At 39.8% G+C, this 26,530-nt stretch overlaps 1 protein-coding gene across 1 annotated transcript; it reads right to left on the bottom strand.

The window, feature by feature from the left end:
- Window positions 1–10,235: 10,235 nt before the first annotated feature.
- On the bottom strand, window positions 10,236–24,606 carry STPG2 (sperm tail PG-rich repeat containing 2). The gene is given in 7 exon segments (XM_042781730.1): window positions 10,236–10,453; window positions 10,456–10,513; window positions 10,680–11,008; window positions 11,011–11,115; window positions 11,118–11,276; window positions 11,279–11,393; window positions 24,526–24,606. Coding segments are annotated over 7 exon segments (1,065 nt in total).
- Between the last annotated feature and the right edge of the window lie 1,924 nt (window positions 24,607–26,530).

Here is a 26,530-nt window from a genome sequence, read left to right as displayed (position 1 = left end):
TATATATATATATGTGTGTGTGTATGTGTGTATATATGTATATGTATATATATATATAAAGCATAGATATAAATACAGCTTCAGCAACCCAAGGAGGGGTCGCTATGAGTCAGGTCCGACTCAATGGCACATAACAACAACATAAACGTATATACAGTATAGCTTTGGTATTAAAATTTTAAGATGGCATGGACATTAGTAAAAGTATTTAAAAAGAGAAGGGGAAATAATGCAAAATGTTTGAGAAACACTGATGTAGAATAAATCACTAGCTACAGAATTTTCTTCCAGCTGGAGTACCCCACTCTGACAAAGAAAATAATTAAACCACAAGAGGGACCCAAGGTGTGGGTACTAGGGCTGGCAAGAAAAGCAGCCCTAAAAATCTGGAGGACAAAAAGAAAAGAAACAAAATGCATCGTAAAACTCAACCTGCAGAATGAAGATCCTCTTACTTTAACAACTGTGGCAGTTCTGAGGTAGGGAGAATAAGCAGGGTGGGAGACAGAAAAGTGTGTGTGTGTGTGTGTGTGTGTGTATATATATATATATATATATATACACTGAATTTCTCATTTTTCATACAGAAGAATCAATAGATACTTCTTTGGTTGATTTTTAAATGTGTATCAGATAATCTCAGAACAATCAATGACAAGTACAGGCAGTCACAGGTTACAAACATTCGACTTATGTACTTATGTCCAAACCATAGTTAAAAATCAATCCCCCTAAAGCTTATTATATGCAAAATTTGAGGTACATACAGTGGTTCGTAGTAACAAAACAGTGCTACTTTGCAAAGTGCATTAAGACATTATTATTAATGCACCTTATGGGAGCTCTGGTGGCGTAGTGCCTAAGATATCTCAGTGCTAACCAGAAGGCTGGCAGTTGAAAACCACCAGTCACTCCTCAGAAGGAAGATGGGGCAATCTACTTCCATAGAGATACCACCTCAGAAACCGAAGGAGAGGTTGCTATGAATCAGAAACTACTCGATTATTAACATACATTAACACTGCATTATTTATTATTAATGTACATTAAGACTGTATTATTATGTTAAAATGCTTTAGTGTATCTGGAAATGTTTCTTTAATGTTTTCTATGCACAGATACACTATATACTAAGTCAGACATTTGACTGATGTTAGATACAAACTGTACCTCACTATTCTGATATATGTACAATTTCAACTTATAAACAGATTTAGGAATGGAACTTATTCTTAATGACTGCCTATTAATGGTTTAGTTTTGGACCATTCTGTGTTGGCTAAATGTTTTTAATCCTATGCTATTTTAAGTTTTTATTTAAAGTAAAAACCACTAAAAATGAAAGCAGCAAAAATAAGTGTTCAGACTATGATTTAGAACAGGGTTAGTGAGGGGTGCTGATCACACAACAAGGGTAGTGAGATAAAGGCTCATAAATTCAGTCTTCAATTAATCAATTGTACCTCATCTATTCCACGGCATATTACATCTCTATCTCATGCCAGTCAGCTGAAAAATGTTTGCAGATTACAGAAGGAAATAGATGAAATAGAGTAACTGAAACAAACTCATCACTGGAAAAAAGTAGGTCACTTTTGAATACTACCAAAAAAAAAAAAAAAACCAACTGACATTGAGTTGGATCCAACAAATAGCAGTCCCTCCTTTGGTTTCTGAGATGGTATTACTATGGAAGTAGGCTGCCCAATCTTCCTTCTGAGGAGTGGCTGGTGGGTTTGAACCACCAGCCTTCTGGTTAGCAGTCAAGTGCCTTAGGCAGTATGCCACCAGAGCTCCTTCTTTGAATACTAAGGACAGTATAGTACTAAACTGTATAGAACTTTACAAGTATTCACTCTTACAATATGTATAATTTAAATAGATGGTAGCACTACAATAATGTCTTGACAACTAATGGTCTTACATTTAATAATAATGATTTTACATCTAATAGTACCACATTTGATCATAGAAGCCAAAATCTAGTGGAAAGATATCCTCAATATGTTTAAAGAAAATAACTGCCAACTTAAAAAAACAAGCAAACTGAAATATCTTCTAAGAATAAAGAGATTTTCTTTTAATTAACAAAATTATAGATTAACCAGTTGTTGTAATAACAACAAATTTCTAGATTAAATAGCAGATGCATAATAAAAGAAAATCTAGAGGTGTTTTTCAAGCAAATAGAAAGTAATCCCATATGGATGAGTGAAGCAGCAGAAAAGGGCAACAAATGTGATAAATGCATGGGTAAATTTAAAAGTGGGACAAAATAGAAATTTCCTAGGATGATAAGTTTAAACCTAAACACAGCAGTAACTGCATTAAATATACACAGAGCAAATGCTCTAGTAAAAAGACAAAAATAGTCATAGAGGATAAAAACAGAAAATAAGTATGTGTGTTCTAAGAGTCACTTCTAAACATCATAAGAAAGTAAAAGGTTAAAATACATATTATGCAAACATTGACCAAAAGAAAGCTATTTTGTATAATTATTTGCATTAACATATTAAAATTAAAAATAGGATAATTTTGATATAATAATTCAAATGCATCAAATCTTCTGTTTTAAGCTTTCATATGAGGCAAGTGAAAATATTATGGCTTGGGTCATGTACACCATGTCCTCAAAGTGACATGTTTGCTTTTTAACACTTTAAAGAGGTCTTTTGCAGCAGATTTGCCCACTGTAATATGTCCTTGGATTTCTTGACCACTGCTTCCATGGGTGTTGCCTGTGCATCTAAATCAAATGAAACCCTTGACAACTTCAGTCTTTTCCCTATTTATCATGATATTATTTATTGGTCCAGTTGTATTTTTGTTTTCTTTGTATTATGATACAATCCATATTCAAGGCTACAGTCTTTGATCTTCATCAGCAAGTGCCCCAAGTCTTCTTCACTTTCAGCAAGTAAGGATGTGTCATCTGCATATTGCAAGTTGTTAATGAACCTTCCACCAATTCTGATGCCACATTCTTCTGTAGTCCAGCTTCTCAGATTATATGCTCAGAACAGATTGAATAAGTATGGTGACAGACACAACTCTAATGCATATCTTTTCTGATTTTATACTACACAGTGTCCCCTTGTTCTGTGAGAACAACTGCCTCCGGGTTTATGTACAGGTTCCACAAGAGCACAATTAAGTGTTCCAGTATTTTCATTCTTGGCAATATAATCCATAATATGTTATGAACCACACGGTCTATTCTTGCCTTTGCATAGTCAATAAAACAAAAGTAAACATCTTGATGGTTTACTCTGCTTTCCCCCAAGATCCATTTTACATAAGCAATGATACCTCTTACTCCATCCTGCTCTGAATCTGGCTTAAATTTCCAGCAATTCTCTATCAAGAGACTGCTGCAATCATCTTTGAATTATCTTTAGCAAAATTTTACTTGTGTGTGATATTAATGATACTGTTTGGTAATTTCTGTATTCTGTTGAATCACATTTCTTTGTAATGGGCACAAATAGAGACCTCTTCCGGTTGGTTGCCCACGTAGCTAGCTATCTTCCAAATTTCTTGGCATACACAAGTGAGCACTTCCAGAACTGCATCCATTTGTTAAAACATCTCAATTGGCCTCCATCAATTCCTGGAGCCTTGTTTTTCACCAATGCTTTCATTGCACCTTGGACTTCTTCCTTCAATACCATAGATTCTTCATCATATGCCATCTCCTGAAATAGCTGAACATCAACCGATTCTTTTTGGTACAGTGATTGTATTCCTTCTGTCTTCTTCGGATGCTTGCTGCACTATTCAATATTTTGATGACAGAAGCCTTCAATATTGCAATTTCAGGCTTGAATTTTTTCCTTCAGTTTTTCTCAGCTTGAGAAATTCTGAGAATTTTGGCTTTCTAATCCAGACTTTTGCACATTTCATTATAATACTTCTCTATCCTGTCCTTTGAAATTTTTTGTTCATCTTTTACTTCATCATTTCTTCAATTTGCTTTAGCTACTCTCCCTTTAAGAGCAAGTTTCAGAGTCTCCTCTGACATCCATTTTGGTCTTTTGTTTCTTTCTGGTCTTCTTAAATGACCATTTTCTTTCTTCACGTATGATGTTCTTGATGTCTTTTCAGTTTATCTGGTCTTCAGTCATTACTGTTTAGTTTCTCAGATCTATTATTGAGGGGTCTCTAAATTCAGGTGGAATATACTGAAGGTTGTACTTTGGGTCTTGCAAATTTTTTTTCATTTTCTTCAGCTGCAACTTAAACTTGGACATGAACAACTGATGGTCTGCTCCACTTTGGCCCCTGGCCTTGTTCTGACTAATGATATTGCACTTCTCCATCATCTCTTTCCATACATGCAGTCAATTAGATTCCTATGTATTCTATCTGGTGAAGTCCATGTGTATAGTATCCACTGATGTTGTTGGAAAAAGTATTTCCAATGAATAGATCGTTAGTCTTGCAAAATTATATCTCTGGTATCATTTCTATCTCCGAGGCCATATTTTCCAACTACTGAGCCTTCCTTTGGGTTTCTGACTTTTATATTCCAATCACCAGTAATTATCACTATATCCTGATTGCATGTTTAAACAAATTCAGACTGTAGAAGTCGGTAAAAGTCTCCAAAATTTCCTTCTTTGGCTTTAGTGGTTGGTGTGTAAATTTGAATAATAGTTGTATTAAATAGCATATGGATATTATCCTATCACTGACAACATCATAGTTCAGGATAGATATTGAAATATCCTTTTTGACAATGAAAGTGACACTGTTCCTCTTCAACTTGTCATTTCCAATACGATAGACCTTATGATTGATTGACTCAAAATGGCCAATACCATCCATTTCAATTCACTAATCCGTAAGATATCTGTTTTCAAGCATTCCATTTAATTTTTGCAACTTCCAATTTTCCTAGATTCATACCTTTCTATATTCTACAATCTTTTCCTAAGAACCACACACTGACCTCATGAATCAATCCCAGGTTCTTCTTCCCACTGTTTGTAGATAATAGGGAATCCCCATGAGGCTACTTCTCCTTCCATATGAAGTGGACAACCAAATGTAATACTCATGTTCTGAACACCGGGAGGATATTCATCCTTATCATCCTTCAGGGTCATGAATGTATGGGCTGTAATGAAGGAGCAATCAACTTTAAGTAACAACAACATATGGTCTTAAACTTAACATTAGTGATAATTATTGAAGGATTTATTAAAAATAAAAGCAAAGGATTGGTTCCATTTCAGGCCCAGAGAGAGAAACTAGAAACATATTTACCCTCCAAACTTGTTCTTGTTGTTGTTGTTGTTGTTGTTATGTGCCATCGAGTCGGCCCCAACTCATAGCAACCCCTCCTTGGGTTTCCGAGGCAGTATCACTACGGAAGTAGGATTGCCCAACCTTCCTTCCGAGGAGTGGCTGGTGGGTTTGAACCACCAGCCGTCTTGTTCTTGCTAGGTGCCATCAAGTTGACTCCGACTCATAGTGATCCCATGTACAACAGAACGAAACACTGCCTGGTCCTGCGTCAGTCTCACAGTCCTTGCTAGACTTGAGCCCATTGTTGCAGCCACTGTGTCAATCAATCTCATTGAGGGCCTTCTCTTTTTCCTAACCCTCCACTTTCTCAAGTATGATATCCTTCTCCAGGGAATGGTCCCTTCTGACTACATGACCAAAATAGCTGAAAGAAGTCTGGCTAGTCTCGCTTTCAAGGAACATTCCAGCTGCACTTCTTCCAGGACAGATTTGTTCATTCTTCTGGCAGTTAATGGTACTTTCACTATTCTTCACCAACACCACAACTCAAAGGCATCAACTCTTCTTCAGCCTTCCTTAGTCATTGTCCAGCTTTCACATGCATATGAGACAACTGAAAAGACCATGGCTTGGGTTAGGTATACCTTAGTTTTCAAAGACACATCTTTGCTCTTCAGCACGTGAAAGAGGTCTTTTGCAACAGATTTTCCCAGTGCAATACATCATCTGATTTCTTGACTGATGCTTCCATAAGGATGATTGTGGATACAAGTAAAATGACATCTTTGACAACTTTAATTTTTCTCCATTTATCATGATGCTGCTTAAATACCTATAAAATACAGAATATATCAAACAATACTTTTCAAACATGGAACAACAGACAGAGTAGGGCTGGGAGCCCTGAGGAAAGGCAAACAAAGTTAATACTATGATTATACCACCTCACTGGCCAGAGGCACTTTCTAGGCTGCAACACAGAGAGGGGAATCTCAAATAGACCCCAATGTTCTCAATGAATTGAAGAGAAAAAGATCTCTGCACAAAGACTAGAAAGAAATATTCTAGGGTAGACAAGTAGAGCTCTATATGGAAGAATAGGCAGACAAGATAAATAGACCCTCTGCAACAAAGAAATGAGAAACCAACTGAAACAGATATAGAAGCTAATCCTGGAATTCTGAGCTTTAAAGGAAAAGATAAAGAAGTGGATTAAATACTAACCAGTAGAAGAACTGAAGATGGAAAGTATACACAGAGTCACTGTACCAAAAAGACCTGATCAATCTTCATCCATTTCAGGAGGTAGCGTATGATCTAGAACCAATGGTATTGAAGGAGGAAGTCGAAGCTGCAAGGAAGGAATTGGCAAAGAACAAGGCTCTGGGAATTGACGGAATACCCACTGAGATATTTCAACAAATGGGTCCCACTGGAGGCACTCACTCGGTTATGCCAAGAGATTTAGAAGACAGCTACCTGGCCAACTGACTGGAAGAGATCCATATTTGTACCCATTCCAAAGAAAGGTGATCCCACAGAATGTGGAAATTATCGAACAATATCATTAATATCTCATGCAAGTAAGATCTTACTGAAGATAATTCAAAAACGGTTGCAGCAGTACATTGACAGAGAACTTCCAGAGGTGCAAGCTGGATTCAGAAGAGGACGTGGAACAAGGGATATCATAGCTGCTGTCAAATGGATCTTGGCTCAAGGCAAAGAATACCAGAAAGATGTTTACTTGTGTTTTATTGACTATGCAAAGGCATTTGATTGTGTGGGTCATGACAAATTATGGATAACATTGAGAAGAATGGGAATTCCCAAACACTTGATTGTACTCATGAGGAACCCACACATTGACCAGGAGGCTGTCATTCAAACAAAACAAGGGGACACTACATGGTTTAAAACCAAGAAGGGAGTGTGTCAGGGTTGTATCCTTTCCCCATACTTATTCAATCTATATGCTGAGCAAACAATCTGAGAAGCTAGACTATATGAAGAAAAACGTGACATCAGGACTGGAGGAAGAATCATTAACAACCTGAGATATGCTGATGATAACAACTTTACTTGCTGAAAATGAAGAGGACTTGAGGCACTTACTGATGAAGACTGAAGAATACAATCTGCAGTATGGATTACATCTCAATATAAAGAAAACAAAAATCCTCACAACTGGACCAATAAGCAGCATCATGATAAATGGATAAAAGATTAAGGTTGTCAAAGAATTCATGTTGCTTGGCTCTACAATCGATGCCCAATGGAAGCAGCAGTCAGGACAATAGACAACGTGTAGCACTAGGCAGGTCAGATGCAAAGGAACTCTTTCAAGTGTTGAGGAGCAAGGATGTCTCCTTGAGTACTACGGTGCACCTGACACAAACCATGATACTTTCAATTGCCTCGTATGCATCTGAGAACTGGACAATGAATAAGGAAGACTGAAGAAGAGTTGATGCTTTTGAGTTGTGGTGCTGGCGAAGAATGCTGAAAGTACCATGGACTGCCAAAAGAACTAACAAATCTGCCCTGGAGGAAGTGCAGCCGAAATGCTCCTTGGAAGCGAGAATGGCCAGACTTTGCCTCATCTATTTTGGTCATGTTGTCAGAGGGGACCATTCCCTGGAGAAGGATGTCTTGTTTGGTAAGGTGGAGGGTCGACAAAAGAGGGGAAGGCCTTCAACAAGATGGATTAACACAGTGGCTACAACAATGGGCTCAAGTATAGCAAGGATCACAGAGCTGATGTAGGATTGGGCGGTGTTTCATTCTGCTGTGCATGGGGTCACTATGAGTCAGAAACAACTCGACAGCACCTAACAACAACAACTGTAGAAGAACCTGAATGCAAACAGTGAATAAGGAGATAAATGGCACTATGGACTATTGGCTGCCTGATGGCATGGCCAATTTGAATATTTACAAGTGGTGTTCTGACCCAGGCAGCAACCTAAGAACCAGCTCCACTCACCAAGGACTGCATGGACAACTGCACTGGTGGCTGACAATGAGAAAGGAAAACAGCAAACAAGGAGACAGCTGTGAACTGTCAGCTGTCCTGAGAGTACTGCCATTTTGATATTTGTAAGCAGCATTCCAATGCTGGGAACAACCTAGGAATAGGCGCTGCTTGCCGAGGACAGTACAAACAACTGCACCGGAGGCTGAGGACTAGAAAGGAGCAGTATTCCTCTTGTTACTCTTATACTCCACATCTCTTGGTCAACAGAGGTGTGTGTGGCCATGCCCCACCTTCACCCACATTCTGGACCAGCAGAAATTCCATCCCCATCTGTGTGCCCTGACAGAGTCTGGGTGCCCTATCCCCCAAATTTTGTTTTTGTTTTAAAATTATTCTTTTTTTCTTTGTCCTGTGTTCCTTTTTATGTTTTTTTTTTTTTTTCTCTTTAACTTCCTAGATTGTTCTTTTTGTTTTTTGTTTTTTTCTCTTCCCTTTTCCTGGTTCCCTACTTATTTCTTTCTTTTCTTCTCATCCTTTTTTTTTTTTTGCACTTTTCTAATTTTTTCTTTATTATTATTTTACTTTTGACTTTTCTCTTATTCTTCAACACCCCCCCCCCAAAACTATGGGAATTTTTCTCTTTTTCTCTTTATCTGTCCTCTGTCCGTTTTATATATTTTTTAAATTTTTCATCTCATTTCTTGTCTTTTTTGTGTGTGTGTGTGTGATTGTCCCTGTTTGTTTATGTGGTTGGTGTTTTGTTCTCTTGTTTGTTGGTTTGTTTGTTTTAATTTTTTTTCTTTTAATTTTTTTTTTTGTCTGAGTGGGCGACAGCAACTGTGCCCACATGACCCAACCATAACCTCACCTCGTGCAGCCCTACTGAAAGCCACCACTTGCTTCTGCAACAACTGACCAGTGATAGATACCAGCCCAACTCACCCTCAATTGCTCTTTACAAACACCTAACAGAGATCTGTGCACACACTCTCATCCTCTATCACACCCACTAGGACACAGGTGTGGAGTGCCTAAGTGCTGACAACTAGTGATTAGAGAGGAGCACAGTACCCTGATAACTCAGATATATCAAAACAAAATAAAAAAAAAAAATCTTGGGTACTATCACCAATTAAATACAAATATAACGACATCAAAATGTCTTGGAGACAACTGACCATCCCAGTCCACACAAAGAAGCAAGATAAAGTAGTACAAACAAGGGACCGAGATACAGACCCAGAAAATCTCCCTGAGGAAAAAGTGACATTAGAACTTTTTGTGTCCCCAAAATCACAGTATATGAATTTGAAGGAAAAAGAGTCAAATCTTATCATGAATGGTTAAACGGGTAGAACCAGAGACACTGACTGGCACAACTTCTGGGTATTCATCACCACCAAGGGAACTAGATCCAGCATGCCACCATTAAAGGATGAGCATTAAATGAGGGGGACATGTTCTGCACAGTTACATGATTTCCCATTCAAAGAAGGTGCTATCCTCCTATCAGAAAATTCATATCAAGAAAAGAAAGGCAGAACCTAGCCTCCTAGCACAGGACTAGACATGATGGTTGCTTTATGAAAGGGGAGCACACCCTATGTACAAAGTTGGCTGAGCTTCACGATGAGTGCTAGAGCTGACTAAGGGGTATGAGTTTGTGTGTGGGGGAAGACTAACCCTGTTAGCCTTTCCCCTTCCAACCCAGGCCTCCATGAGCTGTTCTCTGAGTTCTTGAACCAGGCAGACTTGGCAAATCTTGGAAGTAAGAGGTAGTCTGCCCAAATTCCCCAACCCCAGCCACCTTCTGCAGGTTTAACAGGTGACCCAATCCACCGATTACAGCCCTACCATCTCTGGAAAGACACATGGCAAATACCGAAACTGAAGTCCAGCTGGGCTGGAGCACATCTAGGTAGTATTGGGTCAGAGTTCTTATCTTGCAGGTGCCCTGAAATGAGCAGGCCTCACCCACATGGCCAGGCTGAGACAGCACATTTCCTTAGAGGGCAAAGCACAATCCTGATGACACCCAGAAGAAAAGCAGGATGAAACTGCAGAAGAGCTGGTCCTGGTACTTCCAGCAGTGAATCCAGGATTTGAAAACTGGGGATTATGGGGGAAGTCCAGCCTGCAGCCTGTAGGTGTTCACAGCCATAAGATCACTGACCAGCAGGAAGGGGGAGGTCCGCATGCTTATTGCAATCCCCATGACAAACTGGTGTAGCTCTGGATGGCCAGCACCTGACCGAAACTGTCATCCACCAAGCTCACTGCTGTCTAGTTGGATCTGACTCATAGCGACCCCTCCTTGGATTTCCGAGGCAGTATCACTATGGAAGTAGATTGCCCAACCTCCCTTCTGAGTTACTGGTGGATCTGAACCACCAGCCTTCTACTTAGCAGTCAAATGACTTAGGCACTACACCACCAGAGCTCTCTCCACCAGGTAGGCATTAATGAAATGGGCCAGGAGATTACAGCCCCACAAGAAAACTACAACTCACAGGAGGTGAGGGACAAAGTCAAAAAAGAATCCCAGCAGCCCCTCCTCTTTGAAAATCTGCTCAATGGAACTCAGCAAACCACTGTACTTGGCCTCTCATCCCACAAACTGAACCATGCAGCACATTAAGATGACCTGCAGGGTGTGGGCCAGCATGCAGGACACATATTACATCATCATCTTGTAGATGATCTCCTTAACTTCTTTCTTCAGGGACATCTTCATGTCATCGTTATTGGAAATTTGTTCAATCTCATCTGGAGGGAAACCTTCTTCATGCTGCCCTGGGTCACAGCAGTGAGGGTGTTAGACATCAGCCGAGGGATCAGGCCTCTGAACAGCCTTATCTTCCCATCCACTTGCACAATGTACTTGGCTGGATGAGCAACTTCAGGTAGAGCAGCGGATGACTGAGCACTGTCACACCCACATCCAGTGCCACAAAAAGTGCCTTGGTGATTGGGGTGTTGTCCCCAGAGCCTAGGTCACCAGATGTGCTATCCATCCTTCAGGCTGAGGGCTATGCCATGGGACAAGGTGGCACAAATGTGTGCAGGCAGCAGATCTCAAGCCTTAGGCCTCAACCCCCACAGCTGCTCTGCCAGGAGCTCCAACTCCTGCTCCAGCACCAGCCACTGCTGCAGCACCACCAAACTAAAGGCCAAAACTGGAACTCCTTGATAAGAAAGTTAAAATAATTATATTTAGGTACCTTCAATGGTCACTGCTCATAGGTCAGTTTATTATATTCTGGTGGATTGTGTGTTGTTATGAGCTGGAGGCTATGCCACTGGTATTTCAAATACCAGCAGGATTACCCATGGACAGACAGACTTCAGAGGAGCTTCCAGACTAAGACAGACTTGGAAAAAGAAAGGGGCCATCCACTTCTCAAAGGACTGCCAGTATCTAAATACAACAATGCCATGATGTCGTGGAGACAAAAGACCATCATAGTCCACACAAAGAAGCAAGAAAAAGTGGTAGAAACAAGGAAGCAGGATACAGACCCAGAACACATCCCTTAGGAAAAAGCAGCATTGGAACTCTCTGATAAGGAATTCAAAAGAATTATATTTAGGTATCTTCATAGGACTGAGAGACAGACCAAGGAAAACACAGACAAAACCCTAGAAGAATTTTGGAAGAAAATACAAGAACAAAATGACAAAATCAATAAAAATTAGAAATGACTCTAAATCTACAGATTGAAATCCAGAAGATTAATACTAAATTGTCAGAATGGATAACACATTGAAAGGGCAAAGGAATAGAATTGATGCAATGGAAGACAGAATTAATGAGATTGAAGACAAATACCTGAATACTTCTTTGGAAAGGCTTCAATCAGAAAAAAGATCAAAACAAAATGAAGAAAGCCTAAGGTGTGAGATACCATCAAAAGGAATAACCTACATGTCATTGGAATTCCAGAACAGAAGGAGAAAAATAAAAGCACTGAGAAAATTGTCCAAGATTTGTTAGAAGAGAACTACCCTGATATGATGAAAGATGAGAATATATCCACTCAGGAAGTCCAGCGAACCCCAAACAGGATAGACCCCAAAAGAAAATCACCAAGACATATCATCATCAAACTCATCAAAACCAAAGACAAAGAAAGAAACCTGAAAGCAGCCCAGGAAAAACAAAAAGTCACTTACAAAGGACAACCAGTAAGAATAAGCTCTGATATCTCAGCAGAAACCATGTGAGAAGGCAATGGGATGGTATATATAAAACCCTGAAAGAGAAAAATTTTCAACCAAGAATTATATACCTGGCAAAACTGTCCCCAAATATGATGATGAAACTAGGAGATTTCCAGATAAGCAGAAACTATGGGAATTTGTTAAAACCAGACCAGCCTTACAAGAAATACTATTTGGACAGAGAACCAAAAACAACAAATAACAAGCGACCATTAATACACAAGATACATAACCCAGAAACCACAGCTATGGACATATCCAAAGTAAAATCAGCTTACAAGATTTTAAACAGGGAACCAGAGACATCAATTGGCAAGTGAGGACAACTACAGACCAAAAAGAGAGAAAAGACTCTGTAGTTATAGAAATTCTAAATGGTGAAGAAGGCAAGAGAGTTGCAAAATAGAATGGACTGTTCTAATCTCAGGGAGAAAATTATGAACCACAGGGTAACCTCAAAGAAAAATGATAAGCCTTCACATCATAATAAAAAAGAGGACAAGCACAAATATTCAGCAAGTACTAAAACAACAGCAACAAAGGAAATGATAACACAATTCACAAACATCATAAGCTCAGCACAGAAAATAATATGAAACAAAGAAACCAGGAACACCATGAAAAAACACATAACAAAATGACAGCAACCAATTTATATTTGCCAATAATTACACTGAATGTTCATGGATTAAATGCACCACTCAAGAGATGGAGTTGCAACTTGGCTGGCCTGGTTGAGTGGCTGAGCATCTGAAAGTATTATTCCCCATGATGAAACTGGTAATCAACTCCATGGTGGAATCTACTGTGAGTAGCTGAGTAGCTGCCTTAGGGATGTGGTCTGCTTCCTGGATATAAGGAGAACCTTGGAGAATGGTCTCTAGCTTACAGCACACTTGAACCCTGCATGCAGCCCTGTCTTTGTTCAGCAGCCTGTCATGCTCTCCCAACCTGGGGACTTTCAATGAACTTGAATTAATGGCCTGCTGTGTGGTTTGGTAACATCAGGACTGTGCCTTTTTACATGCCGACCTTGGGTTTGTCAGCCTCATCAGCCAGCAGCTGCCTGAGTAAAGAATGGCTCCAGCTTTAGTGGGCTGAGAGCCAGAGGCAGAGCTGAAGCCCACTCACCCAGCCCCTAGAGCTTGCCACTTTGAACCTGGACTAAAGCCTCCAAACTGTAAGAGAATAAACTCCAGTTTGTTCAAGCATCCCATTTGTGGTATATTCCTGTCAGAGTGGCACTAGGTAACCAGAACAGTCTTGAAACAAAATGTGTATGAACTGCTGCAGGAAAATGAATTTCCTCTGGAAACTTTCACCCAAATCACAATAAAAATTTAAAAAAAAAAAAAAGAGGGAGAGAAAGAGAGACTCGTGTTAGATACAAAGACAAAAACAGACTAAAAATCAAAGGTTGCAGAAAGACGTTTCAAGCAAATGGCAATCAAAAAAGTACTGGAGTGGCAATATTAATTTCTGACAAAATAGATATTAAGACAAAAACCACCATAAGAGATAAGAAAGGATGGTGATTAATGATTAAAAGATCAATTGAATAAGAAGACATAACCATAATAAACATCTATATATTTAATGAAAGAGCCCCAAAATACATAAATCAGACTTCAACAGAATTGAAAAGACAAAAAGATGACTCTAAAACCAAAACCAAACCAAACACACTGCCATCAAGTCAGATCCAACTCATAGCAACCCCTCCTTGGGTTTCCATGGTGGTATCACTATGGAAGTAGATTGCCCAACCTTCCTTCTGAGGAGTGGCTGGTGGGTCTGAACCACCAGCCTTCTATAGATGACTCTACAGTAATAGTAAAACAAAAAAAAAAAAAAAAATTCAATGCCATCGAGTCAAATCCAACTCACAGTAACCCCCATTGGGTTTCTGGGGCTGTAAATCTTTACAGAAGTAGATCGGCTCATCTTCCTCTGATGAAGCAGCTGGTGGGTTTGAACTGCTGACCTTGCAAGTAGCACCCAAATTCCTCATCTACTATGCCACCAGAGCTCTTTAATTCACCATTTTCAATGAAAGATACAACTGGAAAGAAACTCAACAAAGACACAGAAGAACTAAACAATATCATCAGCCAACTTGATCTTATAGACATCTGCAGAGCAGTTCACCCAACAATAGCACAATATACATTCTTTTCCAGCACACATGGAGCATTCTCCAGGATAGACCATTTATTAGGCCACAAAGCAAGCCTCAATAAATTTTAAAAAACTGAAATATTGCAAAGCATCTCCTCAGATCACAATGCTATAAAATCAGAAATGAGCAATAAGAAGTTCAATGGAAAAAGAGCAAACACATGGACTGAGTAACACCTCCTCAAAAACTACTGGGTAATAGAGGAAAAAAATAATAAAATTTAAAAAGTCCTTGAATCAAGAAGAATGAAGAAAACCAAAGACATATGGAAACAATTAGTCAAAGCGACTGCTACACCACATGATTTCCAACCCACACGACTATGAGACCAGAAGAACTAGATAGTGCCTGGCTACCACTGTAACTACTCAGAGGCAGATCTATGTAGGAGATCCTGGATAGAGTGGGAGAACAATATGGAACAAAACTCAAATCATTAAAAAAAAGGGGGAGGAGACCAGGTTTGCTGGTCTAATAGAGCCTGGTGGAACCACTGAGACATTGGCCCCTAGCTGCCCTTCAGGTCTGAAATTGAACCCACTCCTGCAGCTTCCAGCCAAGCAAAAGACAGGCATATGAGGTGAATATTTACATTAGGTAGATATATTCCTTGGAGAGATCAATCATGGGAGAATAGAAGGGCTGTGTATGCACAAGGAGACAGTTCTGAGGCAGGAGTGCATGGGAGGGAAGGCCACAAGGAAGAGGTAACTATGGGGAGGAAGTGAGAGGGGAGCTGTTACATGGTGGGAAATTGCAGTAAATGTTATGAGAAAAAGTGTATGTGAGTTGCTGTATGGAGAGTGAATTTGCTCTGTAAACTTTCATGCAAATCACAATAAAAAATTTAAAAAATTTTTTTTTTCTTTGAGTCAAACAAGAATGAAAACGTAGCATACAAAAATCTTTGGGACATGGCAAAAGCAGTGATCAAAGGACAATAATAATAATAATAGCAATAATTCCACACATCAAAAAAGAAAGAGCCAAAATCAACACCTTCACCCAACATCTCCAATAATTAGAAAAGAGCAGCAAAAAAAACCCACAGTAACCAGAAGAAAAGAAATAATAATAAAGATTTGTGAACAAATAAATGAAACAGAAAATATAAGACAACAGAAAAAAATCAACAAGACTATTAATTGGTTCTTTGAAAAGATCAGTAAAATTGGCAAACTTAATAAAGGAAAAGATGAAAACAACACAAATAAGAAATTAAATGGGTGCTGTCACAACAAAATCAACCAAAATAAAAAGGATAATGTAAGGATTCTATGAAGAACCATATTCCAACTAATATGAAAATCTAGAAGAAATGGACAAATTTCTAGACACCCACTACTTACCCAACTAACACAGACTGAGAAAATTTGAACAGACCCATAACAAAAGAGGGCAGAAGGTTTTTTGGAAGGCTGGAACTGTTAGGGACGGCCAGGAAGCAGCAGCAGATGGCTTTTTGGAGGGCCGGAACTGGTAGGGAAGACTGGGAAGCAGGAGTGGAGCAGTTTGGAACAGCAAAGAGAAAATAACTCATCCGTCAGTTTTTCATCCTGTGGTGGCTTGTATGTTGCTGTGAGGCTGGAGGCTGTGCCACAAGTGTTTCAAGTGCCAACAGGGTTAACCATGGTGGACAGATTTCAGTGGTGCTTCCAGCCCAAGACAGACTCACAAGAAGGAAGAGGCTATCCACTTCCCAAAGAACTGGTCAGTGAAAATCTTATGAATAGTGGTAAAACACTGTCTGATATATCACTGAAAAATAGTCCTGAAACATCATCTAATATAGTGCCAGAGGATGAGCCCCTCAGGTCGGAAGGCATTCAAAATATGACTAGGAAAGAGCTGCCTCTTCAGAATAGAACCAACCTTGATGATATGGATGAAGTAAACTTTCAGGACCTACTTTTGCTAATGTGGCACAACTCAAGATAAGAAGAAATAGCTGCAAATATCCATTAATAATCCAAACATGGAATGTATGAAGTACGAATCTAGGAAAATTGGAAGTTGTCAAAAATGAAATGGAACACATAAAGATCGATATCCTAGCCATTAGTGAGCTGAAATGGATTGGTTTGGGCCACTTTGAATCAGACAACCATGTGATCTACTATGCCAAGAATGCCAAATTGAAAAGGAATGGCATGGCATTCATCATCACAAAGAATGTTTTAAGATCTATCCTGAAGCACAATGCTGTCAGTGACAGGATAATATCCATATGCCTATGATGAAGACCAGTTAATATTACTATTATTCAAATTTAGGCAACAACCACTAAAGGCAAAGATAAAACTGAAGATTTTTACCAACTTCTGTAGTCTGAAATTGACCAAATATGCAACCAAGATGTGTTAATTACCACTGGTGACTGGAATGCAAAAGTTGGAAACAAAGAAGAATCACTGGTAGATGGAAAAGATGGTCTTGGTGATAGAAATTATCCTGGAGATCACATGACAGAACTTTGCAAGACTAACGACTTAGTCATTGCAAATACCTTTTTCAACAACACAAATGGTGGCTATACACATGGACTTCGCCAGAAGAAGTACACAGGAATAAGATTATTGACTATATCTGTGGCAAAAGGCAATGGATAACTCAGTATCTTCAGCCAAAATAAAGCCACGAGCTGATTATGGAATAGACCATCAACTGCTCATATGCCAGTTCAAGTTGAAGCTGAAGACAACTTTTAAAAAGTCCACAGGAGCCAAAATATGGCCTTGAGTACATCCCTCCTGAATTTAGAGACCATCTAAAGAACAGATTTGATGCATTGAACACCTATGACCAAAAACCAGAAGAATTGTGGGATGGTATCAAGAACATCATCCATGAAGAAAACAAAAGATTATTAAAAAGACAGGAAAAGAAGAAAAGACCAAAATGGATGACAGAGGAGACTCTGAAACTTGCCCTAGAATGGAGAGTAGCTAAACCAAATGGGAGAATCAACAGGATAAAAGAGTTGAACAGAAGATTTCAAAGGGCAGCTCAAGAAGACAAAGTCAATTATTATAATGAAATGTGCCAAGAATTGGAGTTAGAAAACCAAAAGGGAAGAACACATTCGGCATTTCTCAAGCTGAAAGAACTGGGGAAAAAAAATAAGCCTCAAATTGCAATACTGAAAGATTCCATGGGTAATATGTTGAATGATGCAGGAAACATCAAAAGAAGATGGAAGAAATACACAGAGGCACTATACTAAAAAGAATTGGTCAATATTCATCCATTTCAGGAAGTGGCATATCATAAAGAACCAACAGTACTGAAGGAAGAAGCCAAAACTGCACTGAAGGAATTGGTGAAAAACAAGGCTCCAAGAATTGATGAAATACCCACTGACTTGTTTCAACAAATGGATGAGGCACTAGAGGCACTCACTTAGCTATGCCAAGAAATTTGGAAGACAGCTACCTGGTCAAATGACTGGAAAAGATCCTTATTTTTACCCATTCCAAAGAAAGGTGATCCCACACAGTGTGGATCACACATGATCCCACACAGTGTGGATCACACATGATCCCACACAGTGTGGATCACACAGTGTGTCGTGTAGGAAGTGCACCCAAAATGCTCCTTGGAAGCGAGAATGGCCAGACTTCGTCTCACCTATTTTGGTCATGTTGTCAGAAGGGACCATTCCCTGGAGAAGGATGTCATGCTTGGTAGGGTGGCGGGTCAATGAAAGAGGGGGAGGCCTTCAACGAGATGGATTGACTGGTGGCTGCAATGATGGGCTCAAGTACAGCAGGGATTGTGGGGCTGGTGTGGGATCGGGCAGTGTTTCGTTCTGCTGTGCGTGGGGTCGCTATGAGTCGGAAACGACTCGACAGCACCTAACAACAACAACCAGAAATGCATGCTGGATTCAGAAGACGATGCAGAATTAGAGATATCATTGCTGATGTCAGAGGGATCCTGGACGAAAGCAAAGATTACCAAAAAGATGTTTACTTGTGTTTTATTGACTGTGCAAATGTATTTGACTGTGTGGATCATAAAAAATTATGGATAACATTGAGAAGAATGGAAATTCCAGAACACTTTACTGTGCTCATGAGGAACCTGTACATACACCAGGAGGTTGTCATTCAAACAAAACAAGGGGATACTGCATGGTTTAAATTCAGAAAGGGTGTGTGTCATGGTTGTATCCTTTTACTATACTTACTCAATCTGTATGCTGAGCAAATAATCCAAGAAACTGGATTAAATGAAGAAGAATGCAGTATCAGGATTGGAGGAAAACTCATTAACCACCTGTGATATGCAAACAATACAACCTTGTTTGCTGCAAGTAAAAATGACTTGAAGCACTTACTGGTGAAGACTAAAGACTATAGTCTGCAGTATGGTTTACACCAACATAAAGAAGAAAAAAAAATCCTCACAACTGGACCAATAAATAGCATCACAATAAATGGAGAAAAGACTGAAGTTGCCAAAGATTTCATATTACTTGGATCCATAATCAACATCAATGGAAGCTGCAGTCAAGAAATCAGAGGTCCATGGGAGGACACAGGAAAGAGGTAACTATGGGGAGAGGAAGTGGGAAGAGAGCTGATACGTTGTGGGAACTGCAATCAATGTCATGAAACAAAATATGTATGAACTGCTGTATGGAAAATGAATTTTCTCTGTAAACTTCTACCTCAACTACTTGGAGTGATCAATCATGGGAAAACAGAAGGGCAGTGTTTGCACAGGGAGACAGCTCCAGGGACAGGAGTACATAGAAAGTGGTAACTCTGGGGAGGAAGTGAGAGGAGAGCTGTTACACTGTAGGGACAAAATGTGTATTAACCAATGTATGAAAAATGAATTTGCTCTGTAAACTTTCACTCAGATCACAATAAAGATTTAAAAAAAAAAAAACTTTCACTGCATTCATAATCAACATTAAAAAAAAAAAAAAGAAAGAAAGAAATCAGGTGTAGTATTGCACTGGGAAAATCTGCTGTAAAAGGCCTCTTTAAAGTGTTAAAGAACAAAGATACCACTTTGAAGGCTGCTCTGCCCTTACCCCAAGCCATGGTATTTTCAATAGCCTCAAATGCATGGGAAATCTGGGCAACAAATAAGGAAGACCAAAGATTTCATGCTTTTGAACTGTGGTGTTGGCAAAGAATACTGAAAATACCATGGACAACCAGAAGAATGAATAAACCTATCCTGGAAGAAGTGCAGCCAGAATGCTCCTTAGAAGCAAGAATGGCCAAAGTTTGTCTCACCTACTTTGGTCATGTAATCAGAAGGGTCCATTCCCCGGAGGAAGATATGCTTGGTAAAGCAGAAGGTCAGCATAAAAGGGGAAGACCCTCAACAAAATTGATTGACACAGTAGCTGCAATGATGGACTCAAGGATTGTCAGGATGGCACACAACTGGGCAGTGTTCTATTCTGTTGTACTTATGGCTGCTATGAGTTGGAATCGACTCGACAGCACCTTACAACAACAACAACAAGTAGAGTTCACAGAAGTCTTAAGTGTTTTTATGTATGCTATGAGTGGTGAAAGGAGCCCAGGTGGTACAGTAGTTAAGTGCTAAGCTACTAACCACAAGATCAGCGGTTTGAATCCACCAGCCACTCCACTGGAGAAAGATATGGCAATCTCCTTCCAGAAAGATTTAAAGCTTTAGATACCCTATGGGGCAGTTCTACTTTGTCCTATAGGGTCACTATGAGTCAGAATTGACTTAATAGCAATAGCTTTTGGACTTGAGGCAACGGCTTTTGGTATGAGTGGAGAATGAATTTTTTTAAGTTTTATTTCAAGAATCAGTCTTTTTTTTTTAATTGATTACTATGTTTTGTGGCATTGAGCTACAAACTGGGAATAATGGAGTTAAAGATCATGATCATTGCCCTCAAGTAGCTTACATTGTATTGGGGCAGCCACCTAATTTAATAGGCAATTATAATATACTTTCAAAATGTTATGATGGAGTCATTAAAAAAATTAGAGTAGAAAAACCTGAGGAAAAAGTCAGAGTACTTCAGTCTCAAAGAGTAAGTAGGGATTAGCCAGGAAGGAAAACAGAGTATATACTAGGCAATGGTATCAGGAAGTACAAAGGAAGAGAGATGAGAGAGTATGATACGTAATGTAGGGAAATAGGGGGTGGGAGGGCTGAAAAGAGATAAAAACAGGGTGGCTAGAGGCACAAAGCACAAAGAAGCAGATGCCAGTCTGACAGGGCTCAGGGCAGAACTTCCATAAACTGGGGAGATATACCATAGGCATTATCCCCTACCCACTCATTAGTGTGATTCACCAACACCACAATTCAAATGCATCAACTCTTTTGTGGTCTTCCTTATTGACTGTCCAGCTTTCACATACATAAAAGGCTATTGAAAAGACCATGGCTTGGGTCTTCTTAAAACCATGCAGTATCCCCTTTTTTTTTGTTCGAATGACAATCTCCTGGACTATGTGCAGGTTCCTCATGAGCACAGTTAAGCGTTCTGGAATTACCACTCTTCTCAATGTTATCCATAATTTTTTATGATCCACACAGTCGAATACTTTTGCATAGTCAATAAAACACAAGTAAACATCTTTCTGGTATTCTTTGCTTTCATCCAAGATCCTTCTGACATCAGCAATGTTATCCCTAAATAAGGGATATGGAAACCGCAAAGTAGCAATTTCTGAAATGTAAGTTAAGTGTGGCAGAAGTATGATGTTGTTATGTGCCGTGGAGTCGGACCTGACTCATAGTGACCCCTCCTTGGGTTTCCCAGGCAGTATCACTACAGAAGTAGATTGTCCAACCTTTCTTCCGAGTGGCAGAGGTTTGGTAAAAAAGCTGGTAAAGTGGGAAACCAGGTGTGGTGGTTAAGTTGTGTGTCAACTTGGCTGGGCCTGGATTTGAGTGGCTGGGCAGCTAGATGTAGTTATTCCCCATGGTGAGACTGGTAATCAACTCCATGGTGAAATCTACTGGAGCAGCTAAGTAGCTGCATTAGGAATATGGTCTCCTTCCAGTATATAAGGAGAAGCTCTGGAAACGGTCTTGAGCTTTTTGGCACACTTCGACCCTGCATGAAGCCAAGTCTTCATTCAGTAGCCTGCTATGGTGATCCTGCAGATCTTAGAACTGTTTCTGGACTTGAACTAGTGGCCTGCCAACTTGTTTGATAATCTTGGGACTGTGACACTTACTTGTTGACCTTGGGTTTGTCAGCCTCACCAGCCAGCAGCTATCTGAGCTAAGAGACACCTCCAGCTTCAGTGAGCCAGGAGCAAGAGGCAGAGCTGAAATCCAAGGTCAAGGGGCTATCACCCAGACTCTAGAGCTGCCACTTTGAACTCAGATTTCTAGCCTCCTCAATTTTAAGAGAATAAATCCCTGTTTGTTAAAGCCACCCTTTTGTGGTAGTTTTGTTAAAGCAGCACTAGAAAACCAAACCACCAGGTCAGGGATTAGATCATGAACTTTAGGTACCATATTAAGGAGTTCAGATTTTAAGCTCAGTGTTAAAAAGAACTTTTTATTTTTTAAAATTAACATGATTATGTTTATATTTTAAAAGGATCATTCAAGGCACAAGACAGAAGATGCGTAGAGACTAAAATAAACCAGTAATATTTTATTGGTTTAATTTAGAATAGAAATAATGAGAGCTTAAACTAAGTCAATTCCACTGCCATTGCCATCAAGTCCATTCTGACTCACAGCAACCTTATAGAATGAGGGCTATCACTGAAGTCAGATAGATCTTGTCTGAAATCAAAGAACCAGAAAGATGTTTACCTGTGTTGTATTAACTATGCAAAGGCATTCAGCTATGTGGATCATTACAAATTATGAATAATATTGTGAAGAATGGAAATTCCAGACTTAACTGTGGGGAATCTGTACATAGACCAAAAGGGTGTTGTTTGAACAGAACATGAGGATACTGCATGGTTTAAAGTCAGGAAAAGTGCATGTCAAGGCTGTATCCTTTCACCAATCTTATTCACTCTGTATGCTGAGGAAATGATCAGAAAAGCTGGACTATATGAAGCAGAACAAAGAATCAGGATTGGAGGAAGATTGATTAACAACCTGCCATATGTAGATTATACAATCCTGCTTGCTAAAAGTAAAGAGGACTTGGAGCACTTCCTGATGAAGATCAAAAACTACACCCTTCAGAACTGGAGTTACTTCAACATAAAGGAAATAAAAATCCTCACAACTGGACCAATAGGCAACAACATGATAAATGGAGAAAAGGTTGAAGCTGTCAATGATTTCATTTTACCTGGATCCACAATCAACTACCCTGGAAGCGGCAGTCAAGAAAACAAAGGAGGTGTTGCAATAGGCAAATCTGACACAAAAGACCTCTTTAAAGCATTAAACAGCAAAGATGTCACTATGAAGACTAAAGTATGACTCACTCAAGCCACAGTCTTTTCAATAGCCTTGTATGTATGTGAAAGCTGTACAATTAATAAGGAAGACCACAAATAATTGATGCATTTGAATGTGGTGTTGGTGAAGAATATTGAATGTACCAAAGACTGCTAGAAGAACAAGCAAATTTGTCTTGGAGAAGTACAGACAGAATGCTCCTTAGAAGTGGGGATGATGAGACTCTGCCTCTCATACTTTGGACATGTTATCAGGATGGACAAATGCTGAAGAAAGACATGATGTGTGGTAAAGTAGATGGTCAGTAAAAAAGAGGAAGACCCTCAATGAAACGATTGACACAGTGGTTGCAATAATGGGCTCAAGTATTGTAATGAATGTGAGGATGGTACAGGACCCAACAATGTTTCCTTCTGTTGCCACAGGCTGCTATGAATAGAAACCAACTGGATGGCAGCTAACAAGCTTCAGATAATCAGGAGAACACAAAAAGGAATATGGAAATATTTATTAAACATTCCACCTAAGTCACTAACTATAAAGAAAAGAGGAAACAAATAATTATTTGAATTATCTATCCCTCTCCATCTCTCTAGAGTATAGCTTTTTGTAATGGAATTTGGGGTTCTTATTTAGTTCAAACACAATGTGGGTCATGATCAGCTCTGGTGGCTAGTGCCTAAGGCTTTGACTGCTAACCGGAAGACTGGCAGTTCAAACTCACCAGCCACTCCTTGGAAGGAAGACTGGGGAATCTATTTCTGTAGAGATACCACATCGGAAACCCAAGGAGGGTTCACTATGAGTTGGATGGACTCCACAGCAGTGAGGTTTTTGTTTGTTTTCGGGTTTTTTTTAACAGAAGAAAAATAAGGTGAGATTATCTTTCAAAAAAAAATTTGCAAAATATAAAAGTTGTTATTTTTGTTAAATGATTGGTGGATTTTTGACACTTGTGACCCCATGAGACAGATTAGAGCTATAGGGTTTCCTAGGCTATAATCTTTAGGGACATAGATCGCTGTATCTTTCTCCTATGGATCCACTGGATGGATTCAAAGTTTACATCTCAGTAAATAAATGTTTCTCAGATGAACAGTAAGAAAAGTATGCAAAGTAGACAGGATTACAAAGAAGAGACAGCAGGCTGTTTAAAAAAAAAAAAAAGGATTTGGTGGTGACTTTTCAACAAAGCCAAGCGATTAAAATCCTAGATCTAGTCTGTACAACTGAAAATGTGATGTGGACAACCACTGAAGAATTAAAAGTTCTTGCCATACGCTTACTAGCCTTGGCAAATGGAACAGGTTATTTTACCAGTTCTCATCTGCCTGTTTCATGTCTTCCTATTCCACGAAGTGCTATTATAAATGTTAGTTCGCTTTATATTTAACTTACAGGCACAAAGAAGGGGAGCAGGCTGAATGCGAAGTGCCCGTCAGAGAGGAAGGTGGTGTTTTCCCTCCATCTTACCTGTTGCCTGCTGCTTCTGGAAAGGTACCTGGTAGGATCCAGGACCGACAGAGTCCTCAGTGCTGCCACCCTCAGTCAATCTGAGCAAGCGAGGGGCCCGATCATACATAATGTAGGGAAATTTGGGGTGGGAGGGCTGAAAAGAGATTTAAAAAAAAAAAAAAAAAAAAAGGTGGCTAGAAGCGCGAAAAGCAGCAGATACCAGCCTGAGGGGGCTCAGGGTAGAACTTCCGTAAACTGGGGAGCTATACCATAGGCATTATCCCCCTACCCGCTCATTAGTGTGATATTTCCCCCATGTCGATGTGTAAGTGGAGTTGGCCACAGTCAGATTTAAACCCGCAACACAATCGACTGTTCTACTGCGGAGAACTGAGAAAATCCTCCAAGATACATGAGTAGGAAATAGGCGTCACGCCCTACATTTCCGGCTCTGCTCCGCCCATTTCTCTCCGCCCGGAAGCACTGGGTAGAGGCGGGCCGAGACTCTGGAGAAGAGGGTTGGACTAGCCTGCAAGGCCAAGCCCATAGAGCATGCGCACAGATGCGCGAGGTGCTCTCCCGCTTGCTCCCACACGTTTCCCCCCACCTCCGCCGCGCCGCCACCACGCCCCCACCCCGTCCAGCAGCGTCCAGAAAAAAGGGTGGGCGGGGCTCAGTTTTGGTGTGCTTTTTGCCGCGCTTTAGTTCTTGACTTTTTTTCACTGCAGAAAAAAACACAGAAAACGCGTCAAAAGAGGTTAGAGCTAACTTGACCTAGATCTGTTACGCCTATAAATCAGAGTGGCTGGGAAGAGACTCTGCATCAACTATGAAAGACAAATAATAATACTAAGCAGAGCCGGGTTTCCCCAAGTTCGCCCTCCACTCCTATAGCTACACTCTCACAGAGGAAAAACATGCCTGAGTTTACCCCAAGATAACTTAATCAGCGCTTAAAGGAATCCAGGGAGGGGTCGCTATGAGTCGAGTCCGACTCGGCGGCACGTAACAACAGGGTAGCGGAAAGAGGTTGGAGTGGAAGAGAAACGGGGAACCAGGGGAAGGAGACGAAAAGCTCACCGGCTGAAGCAATGCAAGTGCAAATAACTGAAAGCTGCTTGTGTTATCCACTAAAGAGCGGGTAACCAATGGTAATATTTATTCATCACTGTATATTAATAAAAAGCAAAAGCATTGAGAAAGCCCAGTCAACACCACTAAATTGGTGGGTATTGACCTTAGGCAAAAGGAACCTGGCGTCAGCACTAGGCTTTAGGTCAGATTTCATCTCAAAATTGGCTCCAGGCTGTTTTTTCCAGCAAGAATCCTATCCAGATTCTGAGACTCCCTAGAGGCTTAAGACAAATTCGACCTCCAGTGTGCCTTGACCCCAAATGAACTACAGTGTTTTAATTTGTGCCTACTCCAAATTACTATGGGAGCTCTGCTGATTCTCTGCACCTTTTACTGTGGTCTAATTGTGTCATATATGGAAATATAATCTCGATACAACCTACATGCTTCTCAAGAACGTATGTCATACATTTTTTCCTACTCAATAGCTAGCCCAATAATTCATTTATTTATCCACTTAAAAAACATTTATTGGTGTATATATACCATAGGTCCAGCACCTTGCTAAATTCAGCGGATACAAAAATAAAAGTTCTTGCCCTTAGGTATTCTCTATAAAATAAAGAAAGAGACAGCTACATGAATTGTACTGCCAGAGGAGGTGATGAGAGAGACATATAAAATATACTTGGAAGCCTCTTTCTCCTACCAGAAACGCTCATAGGTCTTTCAACGTTATTTAAACCTTGTTTTCCCAAGCTGCAACAGCTACCCAGTGAAATATAGAATATACTTATTCTTAGATTTTATGATACATTAGGAAGAAACAGTCACAGAGGTAAACGGAAAAATACATATGCTTTAGAGAATGACCTAGTTTAGCCTCCTATTGGACATTCCTTAAGGACATTTTTCCTGAAGGATGCAAACTAGAATATAATGCCTCAGCAAATTCAGATCCAGGCCATCTTTGCTGT

The sequence above is a fragment of the Orycteropus afer genome, unplaced genomic scaffold (assembly GCF_000298275.1).
Source record: "Orycteropus afer afer isolate SDZICR_OR568_19922 unplaced genomic scaffold, OryAfe1.0 scaffold00159, whole genome shotgun sequence".
NCBI lineage: Eukaryota > Metazoa > Chordata > Mammalia > Tubulidentata > Orycteropodidae > Orycteropus > Orycteropus afer.
The sequence above is the reverse complement of the archived record's forward strand: the minus strand, read 5'-3'. Positions and strand labels throughout refer to the sequence as shown.